Raw genomic sequence first — 21704 nt, 5'->3', positions numbered from 1 at the left:
GGAGCTGAAACATTGTGATTGCGTTTCTCCGGAGCAAAAAAGTAACTGGAGTTTTCTTTCACCTAATTCCAGCCCTTTAGCTCTTGATCTTATAAAGGCTCCTTTAGCCATATTGTCTCTTTCCTCTTTAATTCTTTTCAATCTTATCTCTTCATCCACTGATGAATGATCTTTTTTCAATAAAGAATCCAAATCTTTCATATCATCAATTTCTTTCGCAGCATGAGCTTTTTTGATTTCCTTAGCCGTGCGATCGTTTTCCCACCTTTTCAAGTGGTCTGTTAAACCGTGCATAATCTTGGGTGGTTTTCATTGTAAATTTAGGATCTTTCGATCACCTTCTCGACCTTTGGTGACCTGCGGAATATTTGCTCTTTTTTCCTTGTTTGTTTGTACGTTGTCTCTCGTTGGAGGGAAGACGGTCCGCCATCCTAAGCTTGTTTTTCTTCCTCACGTCGGCGTTGACCGAGGCCTTCCAAGCCTTGCGCCGAAAATGACGACGACGACGACGGGACGGGACGGGACGCGTGCCGTTGTTGTCGGCTCTCTTTCCACCGCGAATCCGAGCTTGCTCGTTTCCTCTGCGATGATGTGAGCGATGACCTCCGTCACCTCCTTTCTCACATCTTCGCTGGCGTTCGGTAAACGGAGATTGTATCTCTCGGCCTCTTCTTGCTTCTCCTGAAGTTTGAAGTTTCCTGACCTGTCTGTCTACTGTTGCCTTCGATTGAATGTCAAGGCTCTTCACATTGTCCTTCACTTCACTTCAATGATCTTAATCACCATTTCTTCAAACTCGGCGAAGCGGTCATTCAAAGCACGAATAGCTCTGAACATGTCGGCATTGGAAACAACAGCTTCTTTCATCTCTGTAGCTTCAGTGCGGGTCTTCTTTGAGGAAGAGGTGAGGTGTGCATGAACTTGGGAAAGAAACATCCGCCTCCATATCCGTAACCAGTCAGACCTTTTTTCTTGCTTCTTTTCTGGCCATTTTCATCCATTGGTCTCGTTTCTGCATCCCGACCAACTTTTATTCGTAGCTTAGCTCGCGGCCTCGAGGACAAAGTGAGAAAAAAAGCTTTCCTCTAAGTATTGCCTGGAAAAACGCCCCACAAACCGTACCCAACCCAGTATCTTGTAGTCTTGCTGCAATAATACCCGAGCTCAAAAGAAAGCATCCATCGTGGTCGCCATCTTGTCCAAAAAAACCCCAACAACTTCTGTCGCAAGGGGAGCACGCGTTGTGCTACGTGACGTCATCACCGGACGTCTGCGGCCTACGTCAAATGGAACGGCAACCTTGTCACGCTACATTTTTTCATTAATATTTCAAAACATTTCAGACAACATTTGGGGGGAGGCTTGCGGAGTACGCACTGTGCTTCGTGACTTCGTTTCCAAAAACTACAACACACTATTTATAGTTTTATATTAAATATACTATTGTATAGCATCAACCGATCGTTTAATTAGTGGCTAAAATAATAATAATAATTCAAAGGTAGCAAATTTTTGGAGCGTCCCGACGGCGTCACTTCCACTTCCCTACGTCACTTCCTCCCTGGCCGACTTCCAGGCTCGAGCTGTCACTCGTACGCCGGGAGAGTCGAAGGGCGTCCGGGCTGCCGGCACACAGGCGAGCCGCTCCGTTCCGCAGCGTTTCTGGAGGTCAGTAAAGCCGCCGAGAACACTCGACCGACGCTCGCTGTCGATTGACTTGCGACGTGCGGCGGCGTCCTTTTCCAAGACGAAGAAATTGCGACGTCCTTTCTTGGGAACGGGACCGAGACAAACCCCGCTAGCTTGCTAGCAGCGCATGCTAGCAGCGCACGCACACACGCACGTGACTCTTGGCGCGAGTCATGGGGGAACCGAGCCAACATTTTGGGGCGTCCGCTGTCGGCTGCAAACCAAACGTGCCGGAAAAGAAAGGCAAAAGTAGCAGCTAGCGGGCTAATTATGGAAGCAGTTAGCTCCCATGCTAAATCTTTCTTGGCGACGCTGTCAAACGTCTAATTCTTCGTTTGTTTTGCTTTCGCTGCGTGTGGTTGAACGTTGTTTTCGTTCAGCAAGAAGGAGAAGACGACGCGATGATTGTCAGGGGCCCCGCCCACTAGAAAATGACGCCAGTCTATTTTTAGGCGGGCTTCCGATGCGGCAACCAATCGGGACGGGAGAGCTTGCCGGTGGGCGGGGCTCAGGCCGGGGCTAAGACGAACAAGGTCAAAAACTTGTTGGGCTTCTCAACACTTTGAGTTTCCCTTTCAAACTGCTTCGACACTGCTATCACGAAAGACGGTGTTCGTGTTCACTCAATTTTGATTGCATTGTAAATGTTGAGGAGCAACCATTAATCAGCAAATGATCAATTATCACATTCGTCTGCCACTTATTTCATAATCAATTCATTGTTTAGAGACCTTGTTTAATTTCAACACGCTTGTCCACACGCTTCAAATTTCAGCCTCTCAACTGTATATATTTCCCATTTCTATCGTCCTCTATGAAGCAATTATTGAAAAGAAGACATTTGCAAACGTTGCTTTTATTTAGAACAACACTGATCAACGGTTTTGCCTTTTTTTCTGACAGATGGTAAGGACCAAAGCAGTAACTGAATCGTCAATCGGCGGTTCTCAAAGTGGGAAAGTCGCAATTACTTTACGTGCTCAAATGTGTGTGGATTTCAGGATTACTGGACTTGTAAATATCTCCTCAAATTGGTGGTGTTTCTGAACACGTATTATGCATTCAATCTCCAACTGGCTGCGTAACTTCCTTACCTCGTTGTTCCAATTGGTTCTCTCGCCAACTCCTCCCGCCTTTTCAAACTAAATTAGTTCTGATTGGATCCCGTGTCTGGCAGAAATGATGTCAATACATTTCGCCATCGACTTGGTCCTCGTACGCTCAATTTTATGTAGTTATTGTCTGGTTTTAGTCAGGGGAAAAAAGGCCATTGACTACAATTGTGATGACAATTTTGGATCGACAAGATTCACACTGCTTCAGCACGGTGATGTTCTTCTGGCCAGGAAGTGTCAGATGCTCACAGCATTGATGATGACGCAATCACTGCGCTCGGAATCATTCACGCATACCCAACTGGCGAATCGCTTTCTTCCGAGTTTGTGGCGCGCAACTAGATTTGCCTTCTCTGGCACACCTCCTTTTAAATTCCACGCATATTTAAGGCCATGCCCTCATGCGTGTCAACAAACTTGTTCACGCTTTAATTCGTCTTTTCCCATACTTGTAACACTACATTATCAAGACGTACGGTGAATACAATGCGGATGGGGAAAAACCTAGTAAATGCTAAGTTAATGTAATCATCCTGTCGAAAACAGGACAACTTTTAAACTTTAAAACAGCTTATTTTGTACTGCTGTACAACAGGGTTTACCAAGCACTGTTTGTTGGTACATTAATCAGGAAATTGATATTTATGGTCTAGAAATCACGCCTTTGTTTATCTATTTATTCCAGGGAGCTATCATGACAATTTCATAAACAATTGAATGCTCTTTCACCAGAAGGTACAAAGGCAATTGTTCAGCATTGTTTCAGTATTTATGTTTAGTGGTGTGTGTGGAGTATTTTTCTAATGTAAAATATGTGCCTTATATGTCATAAAACAAAAGTTGGTAGACTGGTGTCGAAAAGTTTTTTTTTTTTGTCTCGATTGACAGTTAACTTTCAAGTTCCAGAAGTCAACCCGAGCAGAAAGATTTGGATTATCGATATCGGTCCGATCCTATATCAGCCATAATCGTACATACTTTTTTTTGTAGTACGGAATGTTGGAAAAGGCTTGATGAAATGCTATTACACAAACAGAGAACTATAATCAGTAACAGTAAGTATGACGAAAAGTCACAGCTCTTGTCATAGTTTGTTATTCTTGCATTCGTTTTCATTCCAAGCCGAAAATCCTGACTTGGCGTTTGTTATTTTTGGTGCTCGCGGGTGAATTCCAATCAAACTGATTTGCTCATATTCCTAATTTCGATGATTTCTGTACAAGTTAATGCTGGGGAAAAACCTGACTTCATTAAGAAGAAATAAAGCAAATCTCACTTTAGAAAAACGCGACTCTTGGCGTAACTTTTCAAATGGGAAATCCAATTTTGAAAATGTCCTTCCTTACACGCTGTCTCCTCATCCCAGGATCTGATTGGAGGAAGGCACCACTTGTTGTCCACCATCATTATTGCGATCTTAAGGAGCCTCATCTTTTTTGGCGGGATCGAGCACCATCACCATCATCATCGTCAGCGGTAGCGCTGTTGCCGCCACGCGCGTGCCAGCTTCAGAAGGACTACGACGCTACTAATGCATCGATTAAGGACTTGCGCGGCGCGCTTGCGTCCGCTCGCTGCCTCGCAGGCGGCTCAGACTGTGGTTCCGCCGCGGCCGCCGGCCGCCGCCGGCCTCTCGGGCACAAGGACGTTGGGGCCCATCAGGCGCTACACGGCGCCCGTGGCCTCGGAGCCCTTCCTGAACGGGACCAGTTCCAACTATGTGGAGGAGATGTACTTCGCCTGGCTGGAGAACCCGAAGAGTGTTCACAAGGTGAGCGGCGGGGGCGTCGGCAGCGGGGACACCACCCGCCCCGTCCCCGGCACAATGTCATCTTCCAAGGAGTCGCAAGTAGCTTCACTAACGTTGATGTTAATATTAGAGCCGCTAACTAGGCAAATAGCTTAGCGAGAAGACCGTGCGTCTTGGTTAGAAATGGAATCGGCCGTAACGATTCCTTCCTTTTCGATGCTCGTGCGTCACTGTGGTGCCGCCGTGGAAGAGGAGTTCTGTCTTGTAGGTTTTGCAGCGTATTGCATTTGAACTCCAACTTTTGGCCTCTCTTGCAAACACTGATTAGCCGTGATACAGTTAGGCGTACGTCTGCCGTTTACATCACGGTTGACCTGCTCAAAAAAAAAATCATAATATAAAGTTCATCCTCATTTTGTTGACTGTTGTTGAAGTGTTGCTACGTTTCTGGCACAAATTTTGCTCGTTAAGTTCTGTTGACAACTTTTTATTTCCATTGAAACAAATAAGTGTGGACTGCTACAACTTACATTTTGGTTTTTGTGCCATCTGGATTCATTTAGACAAAAGTTTAAATGAGGACAAAGAGCAGCTAGTCTGTTTTTGTTTGTCTGCACGTCAAGAGAAGGTTGGTGAATCTGGGGGCATGTTTGGGAATGTTGGCGACAAGTGAAGCACAAAGCATTTGCGGTCATGTTGGCTCCGCTCGCTCCACAGATGACTCACACTCCATCCCTCAGCAGGCCACAGTAGAAGCAGGAAGTTAGCGCCATGCTAAAGGACACTCCGCCCTGTGTAAATGTTTGGGAAAGTGTGACGCAGGCCCAGAGTTTGGGATTCTGACTCATTCTTGATTCTTATGACCACTCAAAGCGAACTGCTAGGAGCACCCTTAGAAACTACGTAGTCAAGTGTAGCATGGAGCAGCTAATGTTTGCCTCTGAACGACTAGCACAAAGTGTTTTCTGGCATCTTGTCCCTGTCAAGTCGTGGGATGTGTTTTTTAGCTATGCTGCTAACACACACGGGGGAACTAGCGTAGCATATAGCCGCTAATGTCTGCCACTGAAAGAGGAGAACAGTGTTTTTTGTTTTTTCCCACCCTCCTCTTGCCTTCTAACGCCCTGTGACTCAGGCCGAGAGTTTGGGCCTGCTAAATGCTACCTCCTATCAGCTAACACACAAACTTTGGAACTAGTGTAGCATGTAGCGACGAACATTTTTTTTCTGACACCCTCCTCCATGCCCACGCCATGGCAAGACCACCACCATGCTTCACTGATGGCAGCACAGTCAGACCCATAAATATTGGGGCAAGGGCTCTGAACAGTGCGTTAGTGGATTTGAAATGAAACAAGCAAGATGTGCTTTAGGGCTGTCACAATTCATCAATTCATTGACAAATGATCCATGATCAAATTCATATTGATCATGGATCATTTGATTCTCAAAATGATTCTTTTGATAATCAAATCATAGAGCAGGGGTGTCAAACTCATTTTTGTCTCGGGCCACATTGTTGGTACGGTTTCCCACAGAGGGCCGTTATGAGCGTGACACCATATCAATGTTTCATCGCCTGATCTTAGTATCATATATACACAACAAAATGATCGATAAGCAGTTTTCAAATCAGAAGTCAAGGATAATAGTTTGTTCAACTATTGTTCACGTTACTGTAAAAAGGGGTTCGGTCACAAAACGTGCTTGCGATATTTCGACGTTGTTATTTATGACATGTTTACAATGTGAAATTTTGGTACAGATTTTAGCAAGAATCATGGAAGTTGCCGCAAATGATTTACTTTTGCCGGCCACATCAAACGTTGTTTACTTGTTTGGCTCTGTAGCATTTATTTGGTGTAACTACTGTGTCAATGAATCATGTGGAACGACTGTATTGATGTACTCTGTGCTGTACTAATGTATCTACTATATCTATTTGTACTGTTGATTATACGTGGAGCCCAGGAAGATTAGCCAAGTGCTACACAAGCTCAGGGGAACATCAACAACGGCTGCTGCTTGATATTTTCACCAAAATACAACATAAAAAATAGTCAACATCCAACGTAATTTAGCATATGATCACCAGCACTTGTTGAAATTGTGATCATCCAGTGATTTTGAGTTCGTAACTACGACGGTTGTCGCCGAGCTAACTAAGCTAGCTAGCTTTAAACAACAAACAATGGCGACGTGCGCTCGAGCCATCTCATTTTCCGGGTCACGCTGAGAGCAAGCGCATCGTCAGATTTACTTCAAACTTCACAGAAAATAAGAATAATAATAGTGAATCACGTCCATATAGTTATCTATTGTATCAGAATCCTATAAACGTGTGATTTTTGACACCAAAAACACTTTTTGCAGTCAGATTTACACTAACAACCATGAGGAGAATTTTCATCTTTGTGAAAACTACGAATAAACACGAACGGAATGTATATAACGTGAATGAAAACTCACCCCATAGGAATCTGAAAATTGCCGCCGATCAAATAAGAGGTCTGTCGGCGTTCTTTTCGTCGTTTTTTTTTTTACCAGTCACGTTCACTTTGACTTTTTGCAGTCAGATTACTGACACAACCGCGAGTTCTTTGGCAATGCGTCTTTATTCAGTCGACAGTGAATGAACAGAGCTTCCAAAACTAGCAGTAACAGTTAACGGTACTTAAAATGCACGACATGGATGCAGAAGTAGCAATGTGGCGCCTTTTGAAACTGGCAGCTGATTGGCCGACTGTCGTATCCCCACACCCCCGACACCGATTACTGTATAATTCATACAAATAAGACGACACTGCCCATTGATTTACGTGCCCGCGTTTGGTTGATGCCGTTGTATGGGCCAATGTCACACTGACTTCAAATTGATCCTGCGGGCCGCACAAATTTGCTGGTGGGTCGGAAGTGGCCCGCGGGCCAGGAGCTCGATGTGTCTGGTATAGAACAATTGTTGAACTTAAAATGGTCCAAATCCTCTGATTTAAGCTTCTCAACATTCAATATTCTCCGATTTATTCATGATGTGACTGCTGACCGGGGCTCGGACTCTCCCTCTAAATCCCAATTCATTATTCGTGTTGACTGTAACGAATGACTTCTGAATCAGAATTACATCGTTACATCTTGTACTATTCCGAAATAACGACATCATTGTCCAACCAATGAAAAATCCTATTTGATTATTTGAAAACTATATTTTGAACCGGAAAGAGAGTACGCTGGCGCGTTTTGGCTGCCGCGTCTCCCTCGGGTAAAGTTTTTCTTTTGAGTTGAAAATGGCTTCCTTTAACCAGGAACCCTCGCTTGTCCGTGGCCAAAGTGACAACCCGGGTCACTTTTCCGCCCGCCTCGATACCGTCAAACGTGTAAATCGACGCTGGCCGGGACCGCCTTCCTCCTTTCTGGTCATCTGCCACGCTACGTTGGATCTTGCGCAACTTTCTCACCTTTATTCTGCCCCAGTCGTCGTCTGCCACGAACATCCGCGCGGCTCCTCGGTCACGGCCGTCGGGACGCCTTCTTCCGCGGAGATCCTCGTCTCTGTGGAGACGACCACGGCTATTTGCATCCGTGAGCCGCGATCAGCAGCGGGAAGTACAGTAATGTACCGCTGCGGATATACGCAGAAACGATGCGCACGAAGTCCAAATGACGCCGGCCATAAACAAAGGCCAATTTCATCACGGTGAAATATTTTGTATTTCATGAAGTAAATGCGCCGTGGCAGCTGTTGCAGCTCTTTCGTCTGAATGAAGTAGTATGATATTCTAAGATTCGTTCTGATTGGAGTCAGAAAATTCTTATTTGAAGATCACGTTTCCACACCCTTTCGTAGTCCAACTTGAGTCACCACGCATTCGTGCACAGCCCTACTGCTGACAAAAGAAACAGGATGAATTCTCAAGTGTTTCGCCGGGCAATCTGATGATCTACTCATATTCAGCCAAATTCTTCAGAACTGATCAGAACAAAGTAGATTGCAAAAGCAACCAAAATGTTTTTGAAGGCAAAGAAATGTTTCAGCTCAATCACCTGAGCTGCATCCGATTGAGTGTGCATTTCACTTGCTGAAGACAAAAGTGAAATGCCCCTTCATGCCCGGTTTTCGTCCTGGCCGTGGAACAGTGGACCCTCCGCGTCGAGAGGAGCCAGATGAGGTGGCGTGGGCATCTGATTCGGATTCCTCCCGGACGCCTCCCCGGTGAGGTTTTCCGGGCACGTCCCACCGAGAGGAGACCCCGGGGACGACCCGGGACACGCCGGAGAGATTAGGTCTCTCGGCTGGCCCGGGAACGCCTCGGGATCCCCTCGGAAGAGCTTGAGGAAGTGGCTGGGGAGAGGGAAGTCCGGGCTTCCCTGCTGAGGCTGCTGCCCCCCGCGACCCGACCTCGATAAGCGGAGGAAAATCGATGGATGGATGGATGGAGTAACAACAAGCACGAAGTGGAGACAGTTATAGCAAAGCATGGGCAGGGATGAAATGCAGATTCTGCTGGTGTCGTTGAGGCGTTGTACACTTCAGCAAGTATGCGAACGCACACCAATTGCAAGCGAGTGTTCAAAAGTCAAACTTTGATGTAGTATTGTTCATTTGTCCTACTACTTTTGCTCCCTTGAAACGTAGGAGGCACAGAGACAAACTGTTGTCATTCCTACACCGTTTAGCCTGATTGGAATACCCTCAAATGAAAGCTGGAAGTCTGCAGTTAAAGCACATCTTGGCTCATTTCATTTCCACTCCATTGTGGTGGTGTTCAAAGCCAAAAACCTGACAAGTATGTCTTTTGGAGCTGACTGTTCCCAGACTCACCTGGCTGCTAAATGCTAAATACTATCAGCTAACACTCACACTTAGGAACTAATACTTTACCTCTAAAGGACTGGAACAAAGTATTTTTGTACACCCTCATTTTCCTTTCTGACACCCTAATTGACACACTTAGCGTAGCATCTACTGAGCAAATGTTTGTCTGTGAAGGATGAGAAGAAAAGGTTTTGTCACCCTTTCTCTGCTCCTCTTGTTGTTCCCGACCAGTCATGGGATGTGTTTTTCCGCAACGCTAACGCCGGCGCCCCGCCCGGTGCCGCCTATCAGTCCCCCCTGGGCCTGTCCGAAGCCCCTCAGATCTCGTCCCTGGTGGGAGCGCAGCCCAACGTAGAGAAGCTGGTGGAGGACCACCTGGCCGTGCAGTCCCTCATACGTGCCTATCAGGTACACTCAAACGCACGCTTTAAGCAGCAAGGCTCTGTCCTCAGTCCTTCTCTTTTCTGTCATGAACTAGTCTTCTATAGAACAATGTGATAATATTATTCATGTGTTTTTCAACTTTTTTTTTTTTTTTTTTTTTTTTTTTACCTTCAGCAGCTCTCGACACCAGTTTAAGATGTATGTTTGTTGTTGTGAAATTGTGAATAACATAATATAAATCGGGTGGTGGGGGGCAAAGTTTTTTTGCTCAAGGGACCACATTTTATTTTTAAAGCATACATAATGGTCATATCATTTGTAGAGGAAGACTAGTTAGATATGTAAAATAGTTAATTTTAGTCCAAAAAATACATTCTCATTTTTACGTTATTTATCATTTACTTAATTGGGATTAATTATTATTATTTAATCACATAAATACAAAAAAGATCAAATGAAATAAAATTGTTGATTTTACTGATATTTTATGATATTATTGTTTAAATATTTATTCATAATTAATCCACTAACCTATATTATGAATCAATACATGTGAAATTAATTTAGTTAATAATGAAATGTGTGTTCGTCATCATTTTCTTGTTACTTATAATTAATTAACAAATGATTTATTAAAATACATATGAAAATGTTAGAGGCACTAAACAGGCCCAACAAATGCCATGTAAATTCCACACACCACAGAGGAGAGTCACGTTAAGCCTGCAAAATTTGAATGGGGGAAAAAAAAAAAAGAAAAGTATGTAATCTCAGGCTTGAAAACTTGAAGACGAAGGGTCAGCTCTCAGCTCTCAGACGTTGCGGGCGTGTCGAATGGATGCGGCAAAAGGGATCAAACATACTGAAGGGGGTGATATCTTATGACGTAAAATCACATTAGGAGGCTCAACTTCAAAATTGAATGATTATTGTGTAGTATAATCCAAAAAATAAGCACACAAGTCAACATAATGACATAATAACGGCACCTGATGAGAGCGGCCCGGTAGGAGTAAGACCGGGTAGTTAGACAGTCGGCACTGCCCCGTTCACTAGTATCAAGTTACCCACCGAGCCGTGTTGTCTCTAGTGAAAGTTTACAAAACTAGCCGTTGTAAAATGTGCACTGCAGAGTCGCGTCGATGTTCAGCTCGCCGTCCGCTTGGGTCTTTTCAAAAGTCAATCCATCGCATTTGTATTACCTGATTTTTGTGGGAGCTTAAAAAAAAGTCACCGAGCTGTTCTGTAAATTGACGCATCCAGCGAAGACGCATTTCCAGGGTGTCGTAGCCATTGTTAGCTTGCTGACTGCACACTGGAGTGGCGAATGGGCCTTGTTGTGGAAGCTAACTAAGCACAGCGAACTCAAAACCAAACCAAACGACGTCACTTTGTCCTGATATAGTGGGGGAGGGAACTCGCGAAAGAAAGTATACACCCCAGCCCCCAAAATCAGGAAAGTGAAAAAGATGCTTAAGCTATATGTCAACCAGTCAGCACTATATTGTGAAGTCTTTGCAAATGTTTTAATGCACTTTTTCAAACGTATTGAATGTATTACGAAACAAAACATGGATATCTGCTTAGTGCCTCTTTAAATGTATATGTAAAATTGTTCCTTTTACAGGTTTTATTTATTTGTATATTTTATGTCACAATTACGCCACTAAACAAATAAAAAATGAAAATATTAATTTTACAAAACAAAAATAATTCACTCTTGTAATTCAAGTAAAATAATTGAACCATTCATTCAATCAGATACATAAAAAAATGTTTAGTATACAGTCCCCCCCCCCAAAGGTATTGGAAGGGCAAGGTCAATTCCTTTTGTTTTTGTTGTATACTGAAGAGATTTGGGTTTCAGGTCAAAAGATGAATATGAGCCAAAAGTTCCGAATTCCAGCTTTCCTTTCACGGTATTCACATCTCGATGTGCGAACCAACTCGGGACAGAGCACCTTTTGTTTGAAGCCGCTCACGTTTCAAGTGAGCAAAAGTACTGGAACAGACGCGATTCAATGAATTTGTGAATAACGTTGAAGTGAAGTGAATAACATTTCGTATTCGGTGGCATCACCCTTACACGCAACAACCGTATCAAGCCTGCGACCAATCCACTTGACCAGGGCCTTTACTGCAGCCTCTTTCGGTTCTTCTTTGTTTCTGGGGGTTTCTCCTCTTCAAGAGGTCAAATGCTCTATTGGGTTAAGGTCCGGTGATTGACTCGGTCAGTCTAAGACCTTCCACTTTTTCCCCCTTTTCCCCCCTTTGTTGTGTCGGCAGTGTGTTTTAGGTCATTGGCCTGTTTGCACGATGAAGCTTCTCTCAATTAGTGAGGATGCATTTTTCTGTAAATTACCAGACAAAATAGTTTTGTAGACTTCAGAATTCATCCTGCTGCTCCCATCATCAATCAAGACGAGTGAGCCCGTTCCAGAAGCAGCCATGCGAGCCCAAGCCGTGACGTGACCGCCACCATGCTTCACAGATGAGCTTGTGTGTTTTGGATCATAAGCAGATCCTTTCTTTCTCCATACTTTGGCCTTTCCATCATCTTGGTGGAGGTTCATCTTGGACTCATCTTGGACTGCATAAAACTTTGTTCCAAAACTTTTGTGTCTCATGTCTGTACTTCTTTGCAAAGTTCAATCTGGCCTTCCGATTCTTTTTGGCGACGAGCGGTTTGTATCTGGTATGGTTCTTCTCTCTGTCTTCTTGGAACAGTGGATTGTCATACCTTCACCCCTGCCCTGTGGAGGTTGGCAGTGATGCCACTGACTGTTGTCTTTGGATGTTTCTTCACAGCTCTCACAATGTTTCTGTCATCAACGGCTGTCGATACCCTCGGCCGACCGGTTCGATGTCGGTTGCTCAGTAAACCATGAGTTTCTTTCTTTTTCAGGACATTCCAAATTATTGGCTTTGCCCAATTTTTGTGCAATAGCTCTGATAGATTTTTCCCTCTTCTCTCAGCTTCAAAATGGTTTGCTTTTCTGCAATAGACAGCTCGCTGGTCTTCATGTTCGCTAAACAGGAAATGCTGTTTTCACAGGTGAAACCCAAAGCCAAAAACAATCACTATCTAATCTTGAAGCACTCAATCTAAAAGGCAACACCTGAACAACTAGAAACAGCCTTCAGTCATGTTCTAATACTTGTGCTCACTTTAAAAGTGGGTGGCTTCAAAGAAAAGGTGCTCTGTCCTGAGTTGTTTATTACATATAGATGTAAATACCATGAAATAAAAGCTGGAATTCTGAACTTATGTCTCATATTCATCTTTTGAGCTGAAACCCAAATGTCTTCAGCATACTGACAAAAAGAAAGGAATTGACCTTGCCCTCCCAATACTTTTGGAGGGGACTGTATATAAAATGTTTCATGGTCGATATTTTAATTTTGTTCGTATAATTTCTTTTTTTTTTTTTTAACAGTTAATCCACTAACCAAATAAAAAAAGTAATGAATACATGTCAAATAGTTTATTTAAAAACTAATCTTTCATGCAATTAATTAAACTAGAAGTAAACATTTATTCAAGTAAATACAAACTTTTAAATATGTAAAATATTTTTTTTACACATTTTATTTTGGTTTTTTAAAATGTATTTTACAGTTAATCCACTAACCAGATAAGAAAATACATCAAATTTATGTTTAAAACAATTGATAATTCACTTATGTAATTAAATTGTTACTAAATAATTTGTTAAAATAAATTCACATTTATTTAAATAAGATTTGTATTATTCATAAGTAAAAAAAAAAATAAAAAAAAAAAATGTCATTGTATTATTGACCATAAATCGTTATTAATGAGGCAAATGAATCCAAAATGAATGAAAATGGAGACGTTTTCGACAGGTAAACAACGTGGGCCCTACTTTGCCCACGTGAATCAGTTCATCAGCTGTGATAACGTCACGCAGGTCTTCACACCAAACATGACTCATGTTGTATAACAGGCTCCTGATTGGACCGGCGCCAGCCACACAACCTTCCCTGGCTGTACTATTTCCCATGATGCATTGCGGCATAGACAATTAATGACAAACGCACACACATGAAGACCTGCTGGCACAGCGGAACCTCCCAAGCCAAACTCCCGCTTAACCTTCACTTCCCTCGTAGGAGACAATTGAAATCACTCAGTTTTCGGGGGCGGATCTGTCTCGCGCAAATGCCGAGTAGGGTTCTGGTTAATATGACGACCGTGGGTGCAAATTGGATGTATGCGACAAAACCAGGGCTGCTCACTTTTTCCAACTTAGCCACTTTGTTGCTATATTTAGCAACCATTATACTGTATTTTAAAAACATTTAAAAAAAATAAAACAAATATTCCAACTGATTAAGTACCATTTTGGGTTTTACATTTTGTATTTTATTTTTTATTTTTTTTGCTGAATCTGGAAATGACATCCGTTTCTCTTGTTCCAGTTGGGTTTTTATGCTAAGTTGATTCTTCAAAAATCTGATTTTCTTCCAAAATGTTTTCCGTTTTTGTGACATTTTCAGTTGTTTTTTGTTAACATTTCTAATCTGAGATAGGATAGAATCAAAACAGCGGTTTTGTAAAACAATTTATTCATCAAATGTGAACTACACGTCTGCGAGGATCGGAAGGCCGGCTAATCAGAATCTTCTATATTTTCCAAGTATGTCAAAAAGACAGACACACAGAAATCTTTTTGCAAGAATGCATTGTATGCGCCCCCACTAAACTAAACACGTTATTCTGATTGATATTGTATTTGTGGAATAAGAATTTAGCAGATTAACTCATCAATCAGGGGTCGCCATGTTTGGCAATATCAGTTTTTGCTTTTGACCGAAACTTCACGGCATCTCTTGCGCTTGCATTGCATGTACGCTCAACTTGTGCACAGAGTGAGAAGATTTCTACATAATTATTAGTGAATGAGGCCTAGGCCTGTCACGATAAAACATTTTTTGAAGAAGATATAGTTTCGCCAAAACTATCACAATAAACAATATCGTTTTTTTTCTACCTCTGAAATGCCCCTGGGTCTGAAATAAAGAATAGAAATACAAGACTGTGTGGTTGGTCCACTGAAGCCGAGCCCTTCACCTGTCAATCAAATATACGTTTTGACGTTCGCTGTCGTCAACTATTGGCTAAATAACGTGTGCCGCTGAGGTTATGCCTGATAAGCAGCTTATCGTGTTTGTGTTAATTGGGGACGAATACCCCCTCCTGGAAGCTGTCACCTTATCGTGGTGGAGGGGTTTGTGTGTCCCAATGATCCTAGGAGCTAGGTTGTCTTTGGCTTGTACGTTGGGGTTCACCCCGGTGGACGAGAGGGTAGTCTCCCTCTGCCTTCGGGTGGGGGGGGGCGGGTCCTGACTGTTGTTTGTGCCTATGCACCAAGCAACAGTTCAGAGTACCCACCCCGATCAGAACCCAAGCGGTATTCTGTTATTGGACTTCTGTCCTCATCCATAACGAACACCATGTTCAAGCATAAGGGTGTCCACACATGGAATTGGCACCAGGACACGCTAGGTCGCAGTTCGATGATCGACTTTGTGGTCGTGTCATCGGACTTGCGGCCGCATGTCTCTGGACACTCGGGTGAAGAGAGGGGCGGAGCTGTCAACTGATCACCACCCGGTGGTGAGTCGGCTCCGACGGTGGGGGAAGATGCCGGTCCGACGTGGCGGGCCCAAGTGTATTGTGAGGGTCTGCTGGGAACGTCTGGCGGAATCCCCTGTCAGAAGGAGTTTCAACTCCCACCTCCGACAGAACTTTGCTCAAGTTCCGGGAGAGGCGGGGGACATCGAATCCGAGTGGACCATGTTCCGCGCTTCCATTGCTGAGGCGGCCGACCGGAGCTGTGGCCGTAAGGTGGTCGGTGCCTGTTCGTGGAGTCGATCCCCGAACCCGTTGGTGGACACCAGCGTTGAGTCCTATCGGGCCTTTTTGGCCTTTGGGACTCCTGAGGCAGCCGATTGGTACCGGCTGACCAAGCGGAATGCAGCTTTGGTGGTCGCTGAGCCAAAAACCCTGGTATGGGAAGAGTTCGGTGAGGCCATGGAGAGAGACTTGCGGACGGCTTCGAGGAAATTCTGGTCCACCATCCGGCGTCTCAGGAGGGGTAAGCAGTGGTTTTCGTCCTGGCCGTGCAACATTGGACCAGCTCTACACCCTCGGCAGGGTCCTCGAGGGTGCATTGGAGTTCGCCCAACCAGTCTACATGTGATTTGTGGACTTGGACAACGTGTGCGACCATGTCCCTCGGAGGGTCCTGTGGGGGGTGCTTCGGGACTACGGGGTATCGAACCCCCTGATACGGGCTGTTCGGTCGGTGTCAGAGTTTGGTCCGCATATCCGGCATTAAGTCGGACTCTTTTCTGGTGAGGGTTGGACTCCACCAAGGCTGCCCTTTGTCACCGATTCTGTTCATAACATTTATGGACAGAATTTCTAGGCGCAGCCGATACGTAGAGGGAGTCCGGTTTGGTGGCCTCAGTATTGCATCTCTGGTTTTTGCAGATTATGTGTTTCTCTTCGCTTCATCAAGCCGTGATCTCCAACTCTCACTGGAGCGGTTCGCAGCCGAGTGTGAAGCGGCTGGAATGAGAATCAGCACCTCCAAATCTGAGACCGTGGTCCTCAGTCGGAAAAGGGTGGCGTGCCCTCTCCGGGTCGGCGATGAGATCATACCCTAAGTGGAGGAGTTGAAGTATCTTGGCGTCTTGTTCACGAGTGAGGGAAGAACGGAACGGAAGATCGACAGGCGGATCGGTGCAGTGTCTGCAGTGATGCGGACTTGGTATCGGTCCGTTGTGGTAAAGAAGGAGCTAAGCCGAAAGGCGAAGCTCTCGATTTACCGGACGATCTACGTTCCTACCCTCACCTATGGTCACGAGCTGCGGGTCGTGACCGAAAGAACGCGATCCCGGATACAAGCGGCCGAAATGAGTTTCCTCCGAAGGGTGCCCGGGCTCTCCCTTAGAGAGAGGGCGAGAAGCTCGGTCATCCGGGAGGGGCTCGGGCCGCTGCTCCTCCACATCGAGAGGAGCCAGATGAGGCGGCTGGGGCATCTGATTCGGGTGCCTCCCGGACGCCTCCCTGGGGACGACACAGCACACGCCGGAGAGACTACGTCCTTCGCCTGGCCCGGGAACGCCTCGGGATCCCCCCGGAAGAGCTGAATGAAGTGGCTGGGGAGAGGGAAGTCTGGGTGTCCCTGCTAAAGCTACTGCCCCTGCGACCCGACCTCGGATAAGCGGTAGAAAATGGATGGATGGATAAATTACGTTTATCCAAACGGCAATATACGGTACACAAACATCAATAAATATATTATTATTAAAAAAATCGCATCTTTCGACTAGTGGGGGCACATCCACTATATTTTTGCAAAAAAAAAAATTGAATCGATGGGGGTGCTGGACTTTGGAGGTTCCAGTGTAACTGTTGTGTGTGCGTGTGCGCGTGCACGTATGTGTTTGTGTGTGTGCGTAGGTAATGGGTCATCACAATGCCCACTTGGACCCGCTGGGCATCAGCTGTGTGAATTTTGATGACGCGCCGGTCAATAGCGGCTTCCAGGACGTTGGTGAGCAAAAGACGGAAAAGTGCTTCATGCTCGTTGTGTTAACGTTGCTTCTCCGTCCCACCCGCCCTCCTCTTCCTTCTCCTCTCCCTCTTTATGTTTGCTTGTTCTGCTGGTGTGTTCCCGCCACAAAACCTCCTGTTTGGTTGCCCTTGTCCACGTGTTTCCTCACTTGGCTTCACTGTCCTCCATCCTCCTGCTCGTCCTCCTCTTCCTGTCCCGGGTGGGCTCTGTCCTCATCCCCCTGTAGATTCGTGGTCACCAGGTGGCCCAGTTGGACCCGCTTGGCATCATGGACGCTGATCTGGACTCGTGCGTGCCCACTGACATTATCACGTCGTCCGACAAGCTGGGTGAGGAACCCGAACGGCTCTCCAGATGCTGCTCTGCCTCGCTTGGCGGTCCCCCTTCAGCCCCTAGCCCCGCAAATCAAAAGGTTTCTCTGCTCCATTGCTTCACAACTTTCTTGACCATCAGGAGGACTTCTCCTCTCCTCTCGTAGAGAAGGTTCAGTTCACGTCAATCGTACACTTTTAAGGAACGTGGAGAAACATCCGGAATGTTGGGATCAAGTATTTTGGAGCCAGACAGGTGTCTTGTTAAAGTCTATAGGTCCAGGATGTGGTTTTAGAGGAGGGAAAAGTCTCACTGGTGCTTCCAAGGAAAGGTTTTAGGAGCTAACTCTCAGGAATGTCACCTTTCACTTCCTGTTGTGAGGCGGGAATGCAAACCCTCAGCAGAGTTGCCGGCTTTGGAATCCTTTGTCTTGTTGCTAATCATCTTTTTTTTGGGGGGGGGGGGGGTTTAACGTGCTTGATAAACGAGTAGCGTCTTCTCAGTCAGGGGTTCTCAAATTTTGGGGTCCAGACATGTTTCCTAGGGGTCCCACATGGTTAACTACCACGGGCACCCCAAAATGTCCTAGGAAATATTTCTCTCTTGATCAAAAGCCTAAATATTCATGACCTGTTGAACTCATTGAATGGCAGCCAACTTTAACTTTAATTTAACTAAGAATTCAAGACCCACAGAGTACTTTGTTCTGTGGCAATATAAGCAATAGAAGAGATTAGATTCTGTTTCTGCACTAGAAAAAACCTTTCCATTCTGTATCAATCAACAATGGCGGGGAATGCGTAGCGAGCAAGAAAGGAGACGATTGTGTGGACGGTCGACAAGGTTAGCTAGGACTTCGGCTTGGGAATGAAAGCCCAGATCACCACAGAGGTAAAGAACATTTGACACGGTGATCCACAATTTATGGTAGCGGTGGTCGCGCGCGGTTACGTTACGAACTGGGACAGTCACGCCATCCGTTTGTGTCGTCCACACGGAAATGCGTGGGCAACATTGTGTAATCCATCTGCTTTGGAACCCAGTTTTAAAAATGATCGTTTTCGGACTGCCAAAACGTCAGCTCGGTGTGGACGAAATGTTGAAACGGTAACGCACATTACAGATGGACTGAAACATGTTCACGTGTGAACAGGGCCTCCGTGTTGACACTCTAGTGACTTTTCCGACCCATCTTGCGAATATTTTTTTAAAAAGTGACTTGACTTCATTTTAGCAGAGCTTTTAATTAGCCCAAAGCTATTGTAGGTTTTTAAATGATACAACATAATTTAGTGCAAACTATTTTACGGACCCCAGGTCATGGCTTGAAAGGTTCCGGGGACCCCAGTTTGAGAACCACTGTTTGAAGTCTTGTCCTTTCACATCATCTTCCTTCAGTGTGTTGCCTCGCGCTACTAACCACTAATTATTCGTTTTAGCCTCACTTAGCTCTCCCGCTGACTGCGGCCAAGAATTAGCCTCCACCCATCAACCCCTACGCCCCCCGCCCCTTCCCTCCCCCTCCGGCTGACTTTGCAGAGCTGCCAAATGTTACGGAACATTCATAGTTTGTTCCGGAAATCGGAACATTGACTCGTTGCAGCCCTAACACTGATTGTTCCAAAGTTCTTTTTACGTCCGGTGTTAACGCATTGTAAGTCACTGATCATCGCCTCCACGCTAACCAATAAGCTACACTTCTTACACGCTTCTATACGAAATGGTTTACGTTATCACGAAGGGCGGGCGAGGAGTAGGTAGGAAAAGACAGAAAAACGTGATGCTAATTGCTAAGCTATCATTATACAGTCGCAAAATATCGAAATAAGTGAGCTGGTGAAACAATACACTTGTCACATAAGTCTGGCTGGAACCGTGTTTTCACGGAAAGTAACCGACCTTGAACAACAAAATATGGTTACCGCTGTTGTACAGAAGCTTTGCTGCATAGCTTTGCTTGGCATCAGCTCGCCCAAACTTACATTTATATAAAACATATTTTTTTTTTTTTAAAAAGCCACTAAAACGAGCTTTCTTAGCCAATATTATATGGAAGTCAATGGGACGGCCACCAAGCAATGTTAATGCACGTGCACCAGAATTACGTCACGTTTTGTGAACGCTCCCATTACATTTCGTCATCTTTCATGTACAAGTACATTGCACAAAATAGAAACCAAAACTATTGTCCATACATAAACTATCCAATTCAGTCTATCGGCATGTTATTTGTTTGTTTGCAAAAATAGTGCTGAGTTTTAATTTTGATGTTTGAGATCTGATTGATTTTATTTATTTTTTAATTTTTTAAAAATAATTATTTTTTATTTGGATTTTTTTTTACCAGGGTTGATAACAGAATTGGCAAAGGTGAATTAATCCATAGACGCAGATATTATTATGATTGTCGCGTGGAAATGTTCTTTACTAAATTGTGAAAATATGGAAATTCAGACAAATATGGTCAAATTGTTCTCCAAGTAAATTTTCCCAGATTGGCAGCTCTGACTTGAGCATGCCGTCCGTCCAGTCCGGGAGGCAACAACAGTGGTTTCTCGCACTCTTTGTAAGCTAGGTGCTGTGCTAGCTGCTACGCTAGTGGCTGTTGGTTGTGGTGTAGAAGCAGGTGGTAGGTCACTAATTTTTCCGGATGTTTCCTCCCTGTGCTGCCGCCCTCCCCCTCGCCCCCCGTCCAGACGCAGTCAAGGATCGGCTGAAACTCCTCACGGTCGGAGGTACGAATAGCAGCGCTAGTGTAGAGTGGCGTTGCTAGCTTTTGTGTGTGTGCGCAGCGGACAAACATTTGCCTTTCTTCGCCATGGCAGCTGAAAGTCATTCTTATCCGTCGGTCATTCTCATATGATTTGATTAATAACGGTAAAGACATTTGTTTAAAAGAAATTCTAATGTACTTTTTTTTTTTTTTAATTGAGAATTGTATGCCATACTAGTAACGACAGTAGAGTAAAATACACTCGATTCATGGCATTCTAATGCCGATGTAATCTGACCAACATTTCTTCGAGTTGTGAGGGAAAATCATAAACAATGATAATGGCTTATATTTCTGTTTGGATCCACTGCAGAGCAAACAGCGGAGGCCCACTGAAATACACTTTGGCACAAACTGCTTCATAAAAGCTGTATGAGTTGCACAATTTGCATGCTTTGCGCTTCAACTCAAACTTCAAACTCGCTACACTTTCTCAGATTCATACATATCTCAGAAATAACACCATCTGTTTTGCTGTCAGCTATTATGTGAATGCAAAATGGCTGCCAGATCCTAGCGCTTCAGATCCCAGGTCCCTCTGGTGTATGGCAACAGCTTGAGGCTCCGCCCAGTGGCATTAACAGTAAAGACGACTTGATTGACATTTCTAAAAGAACCAAAAAAGGAACTTTTAAGGATAACATGCATTTTTGTTAGTTTTCATGGAAAAGGAAAATTAAACAACAGGAGAGAAAACCAATAGATCCAAAAAATGTCATTTGCATCTTCAGTCATGAAATTTTATTTAGGACTCACAATGGTAGAGACAATTTGCCATTGAAAGTGTGAGAAATATTACTTTAGAACGTTTTTTATTTTTATCTTTTTTTTTAAATCAGAAACAATTCTAACCTTTTGGAGGATATCGGCTGCCGATAATTCAAATAGTTGTATCAATAACAATTGATTTTCAAAGTGAAATTTAGTGGAGTATATTTTGACTGTTATTGATGAGAAAATATGAAAATGACCCCAAATCAGATCCAGCAGCGTTGAAGTGGGTTCCTTCTTGTTGTGTCGTGTGTTCTGCCGTGTGTAGTTAGCCCGGTTAGCTTCTAGCCGCTAGCGCCGAGCGTGTGTGTCACGTGACCGTCCGGACGTTGACCCGAGATGATCGAAGGTGAGACGTTGGCTCGCGCGATGGGTCGGGAGTGAGCAGAAGATGCGCGTCCCGTTCAGAACACGTCCGATCCCGGCAGGAGTCGGCGGGAACCCGCAATCACGGTGAGGGGAGCCGGACGGAGGCCGCGCCCGCGCC

The 21704-nt window shown here is 44.7% G+C and overlaps 1 protein-coding gene across 1 annotated transcript in view; it reads left to right on the top strand.

The window, feature by feature from the left end:
* Window positions 1-215: 215 nt before the first annotated feature.
* The window catches only part of ogdha (oxoglutarate dehydrogenase a), a 45608-nt gene continuing 24119 nt past the window's right edge, over window positions 216-21704 (top strand). Inside the window, 5 exon segments of the mRNA XM_061671256.1 lie at window positions 216-1668; window positions 4171-4575; window positions 9599-9775; window positions 17247-17340; window positions 20370-20408. Coding sequence (XP_061527240.1) covers window positions 4336-4575; window positions 9599-9775; window positions 17247-17340; window positions 20370-20408 — 550 coding nt within the window. The 5' untranslated portion in view covers window positions 216-1668; window positions 4171-4335.

Source organism: Phycodurus eques, chromosome 3 (assembly GCF_024500275.1).
Source record: "Phycodurus eques isolate BA_2022a chromosome 3, UOR_Pequ_1.1, whole genome shotgun sequence".
Classification (NCBI taxonomy): domain Eukaryota; kingdom Metazoa; phylum Chordata; class Actinopteri; order Syngnathiformes; family Syngnathidae; genus Phycodurus; species Phycodurus eques.
This window is presented reverse-complemented; position numbering and strand designations above follow the sequence as displayed.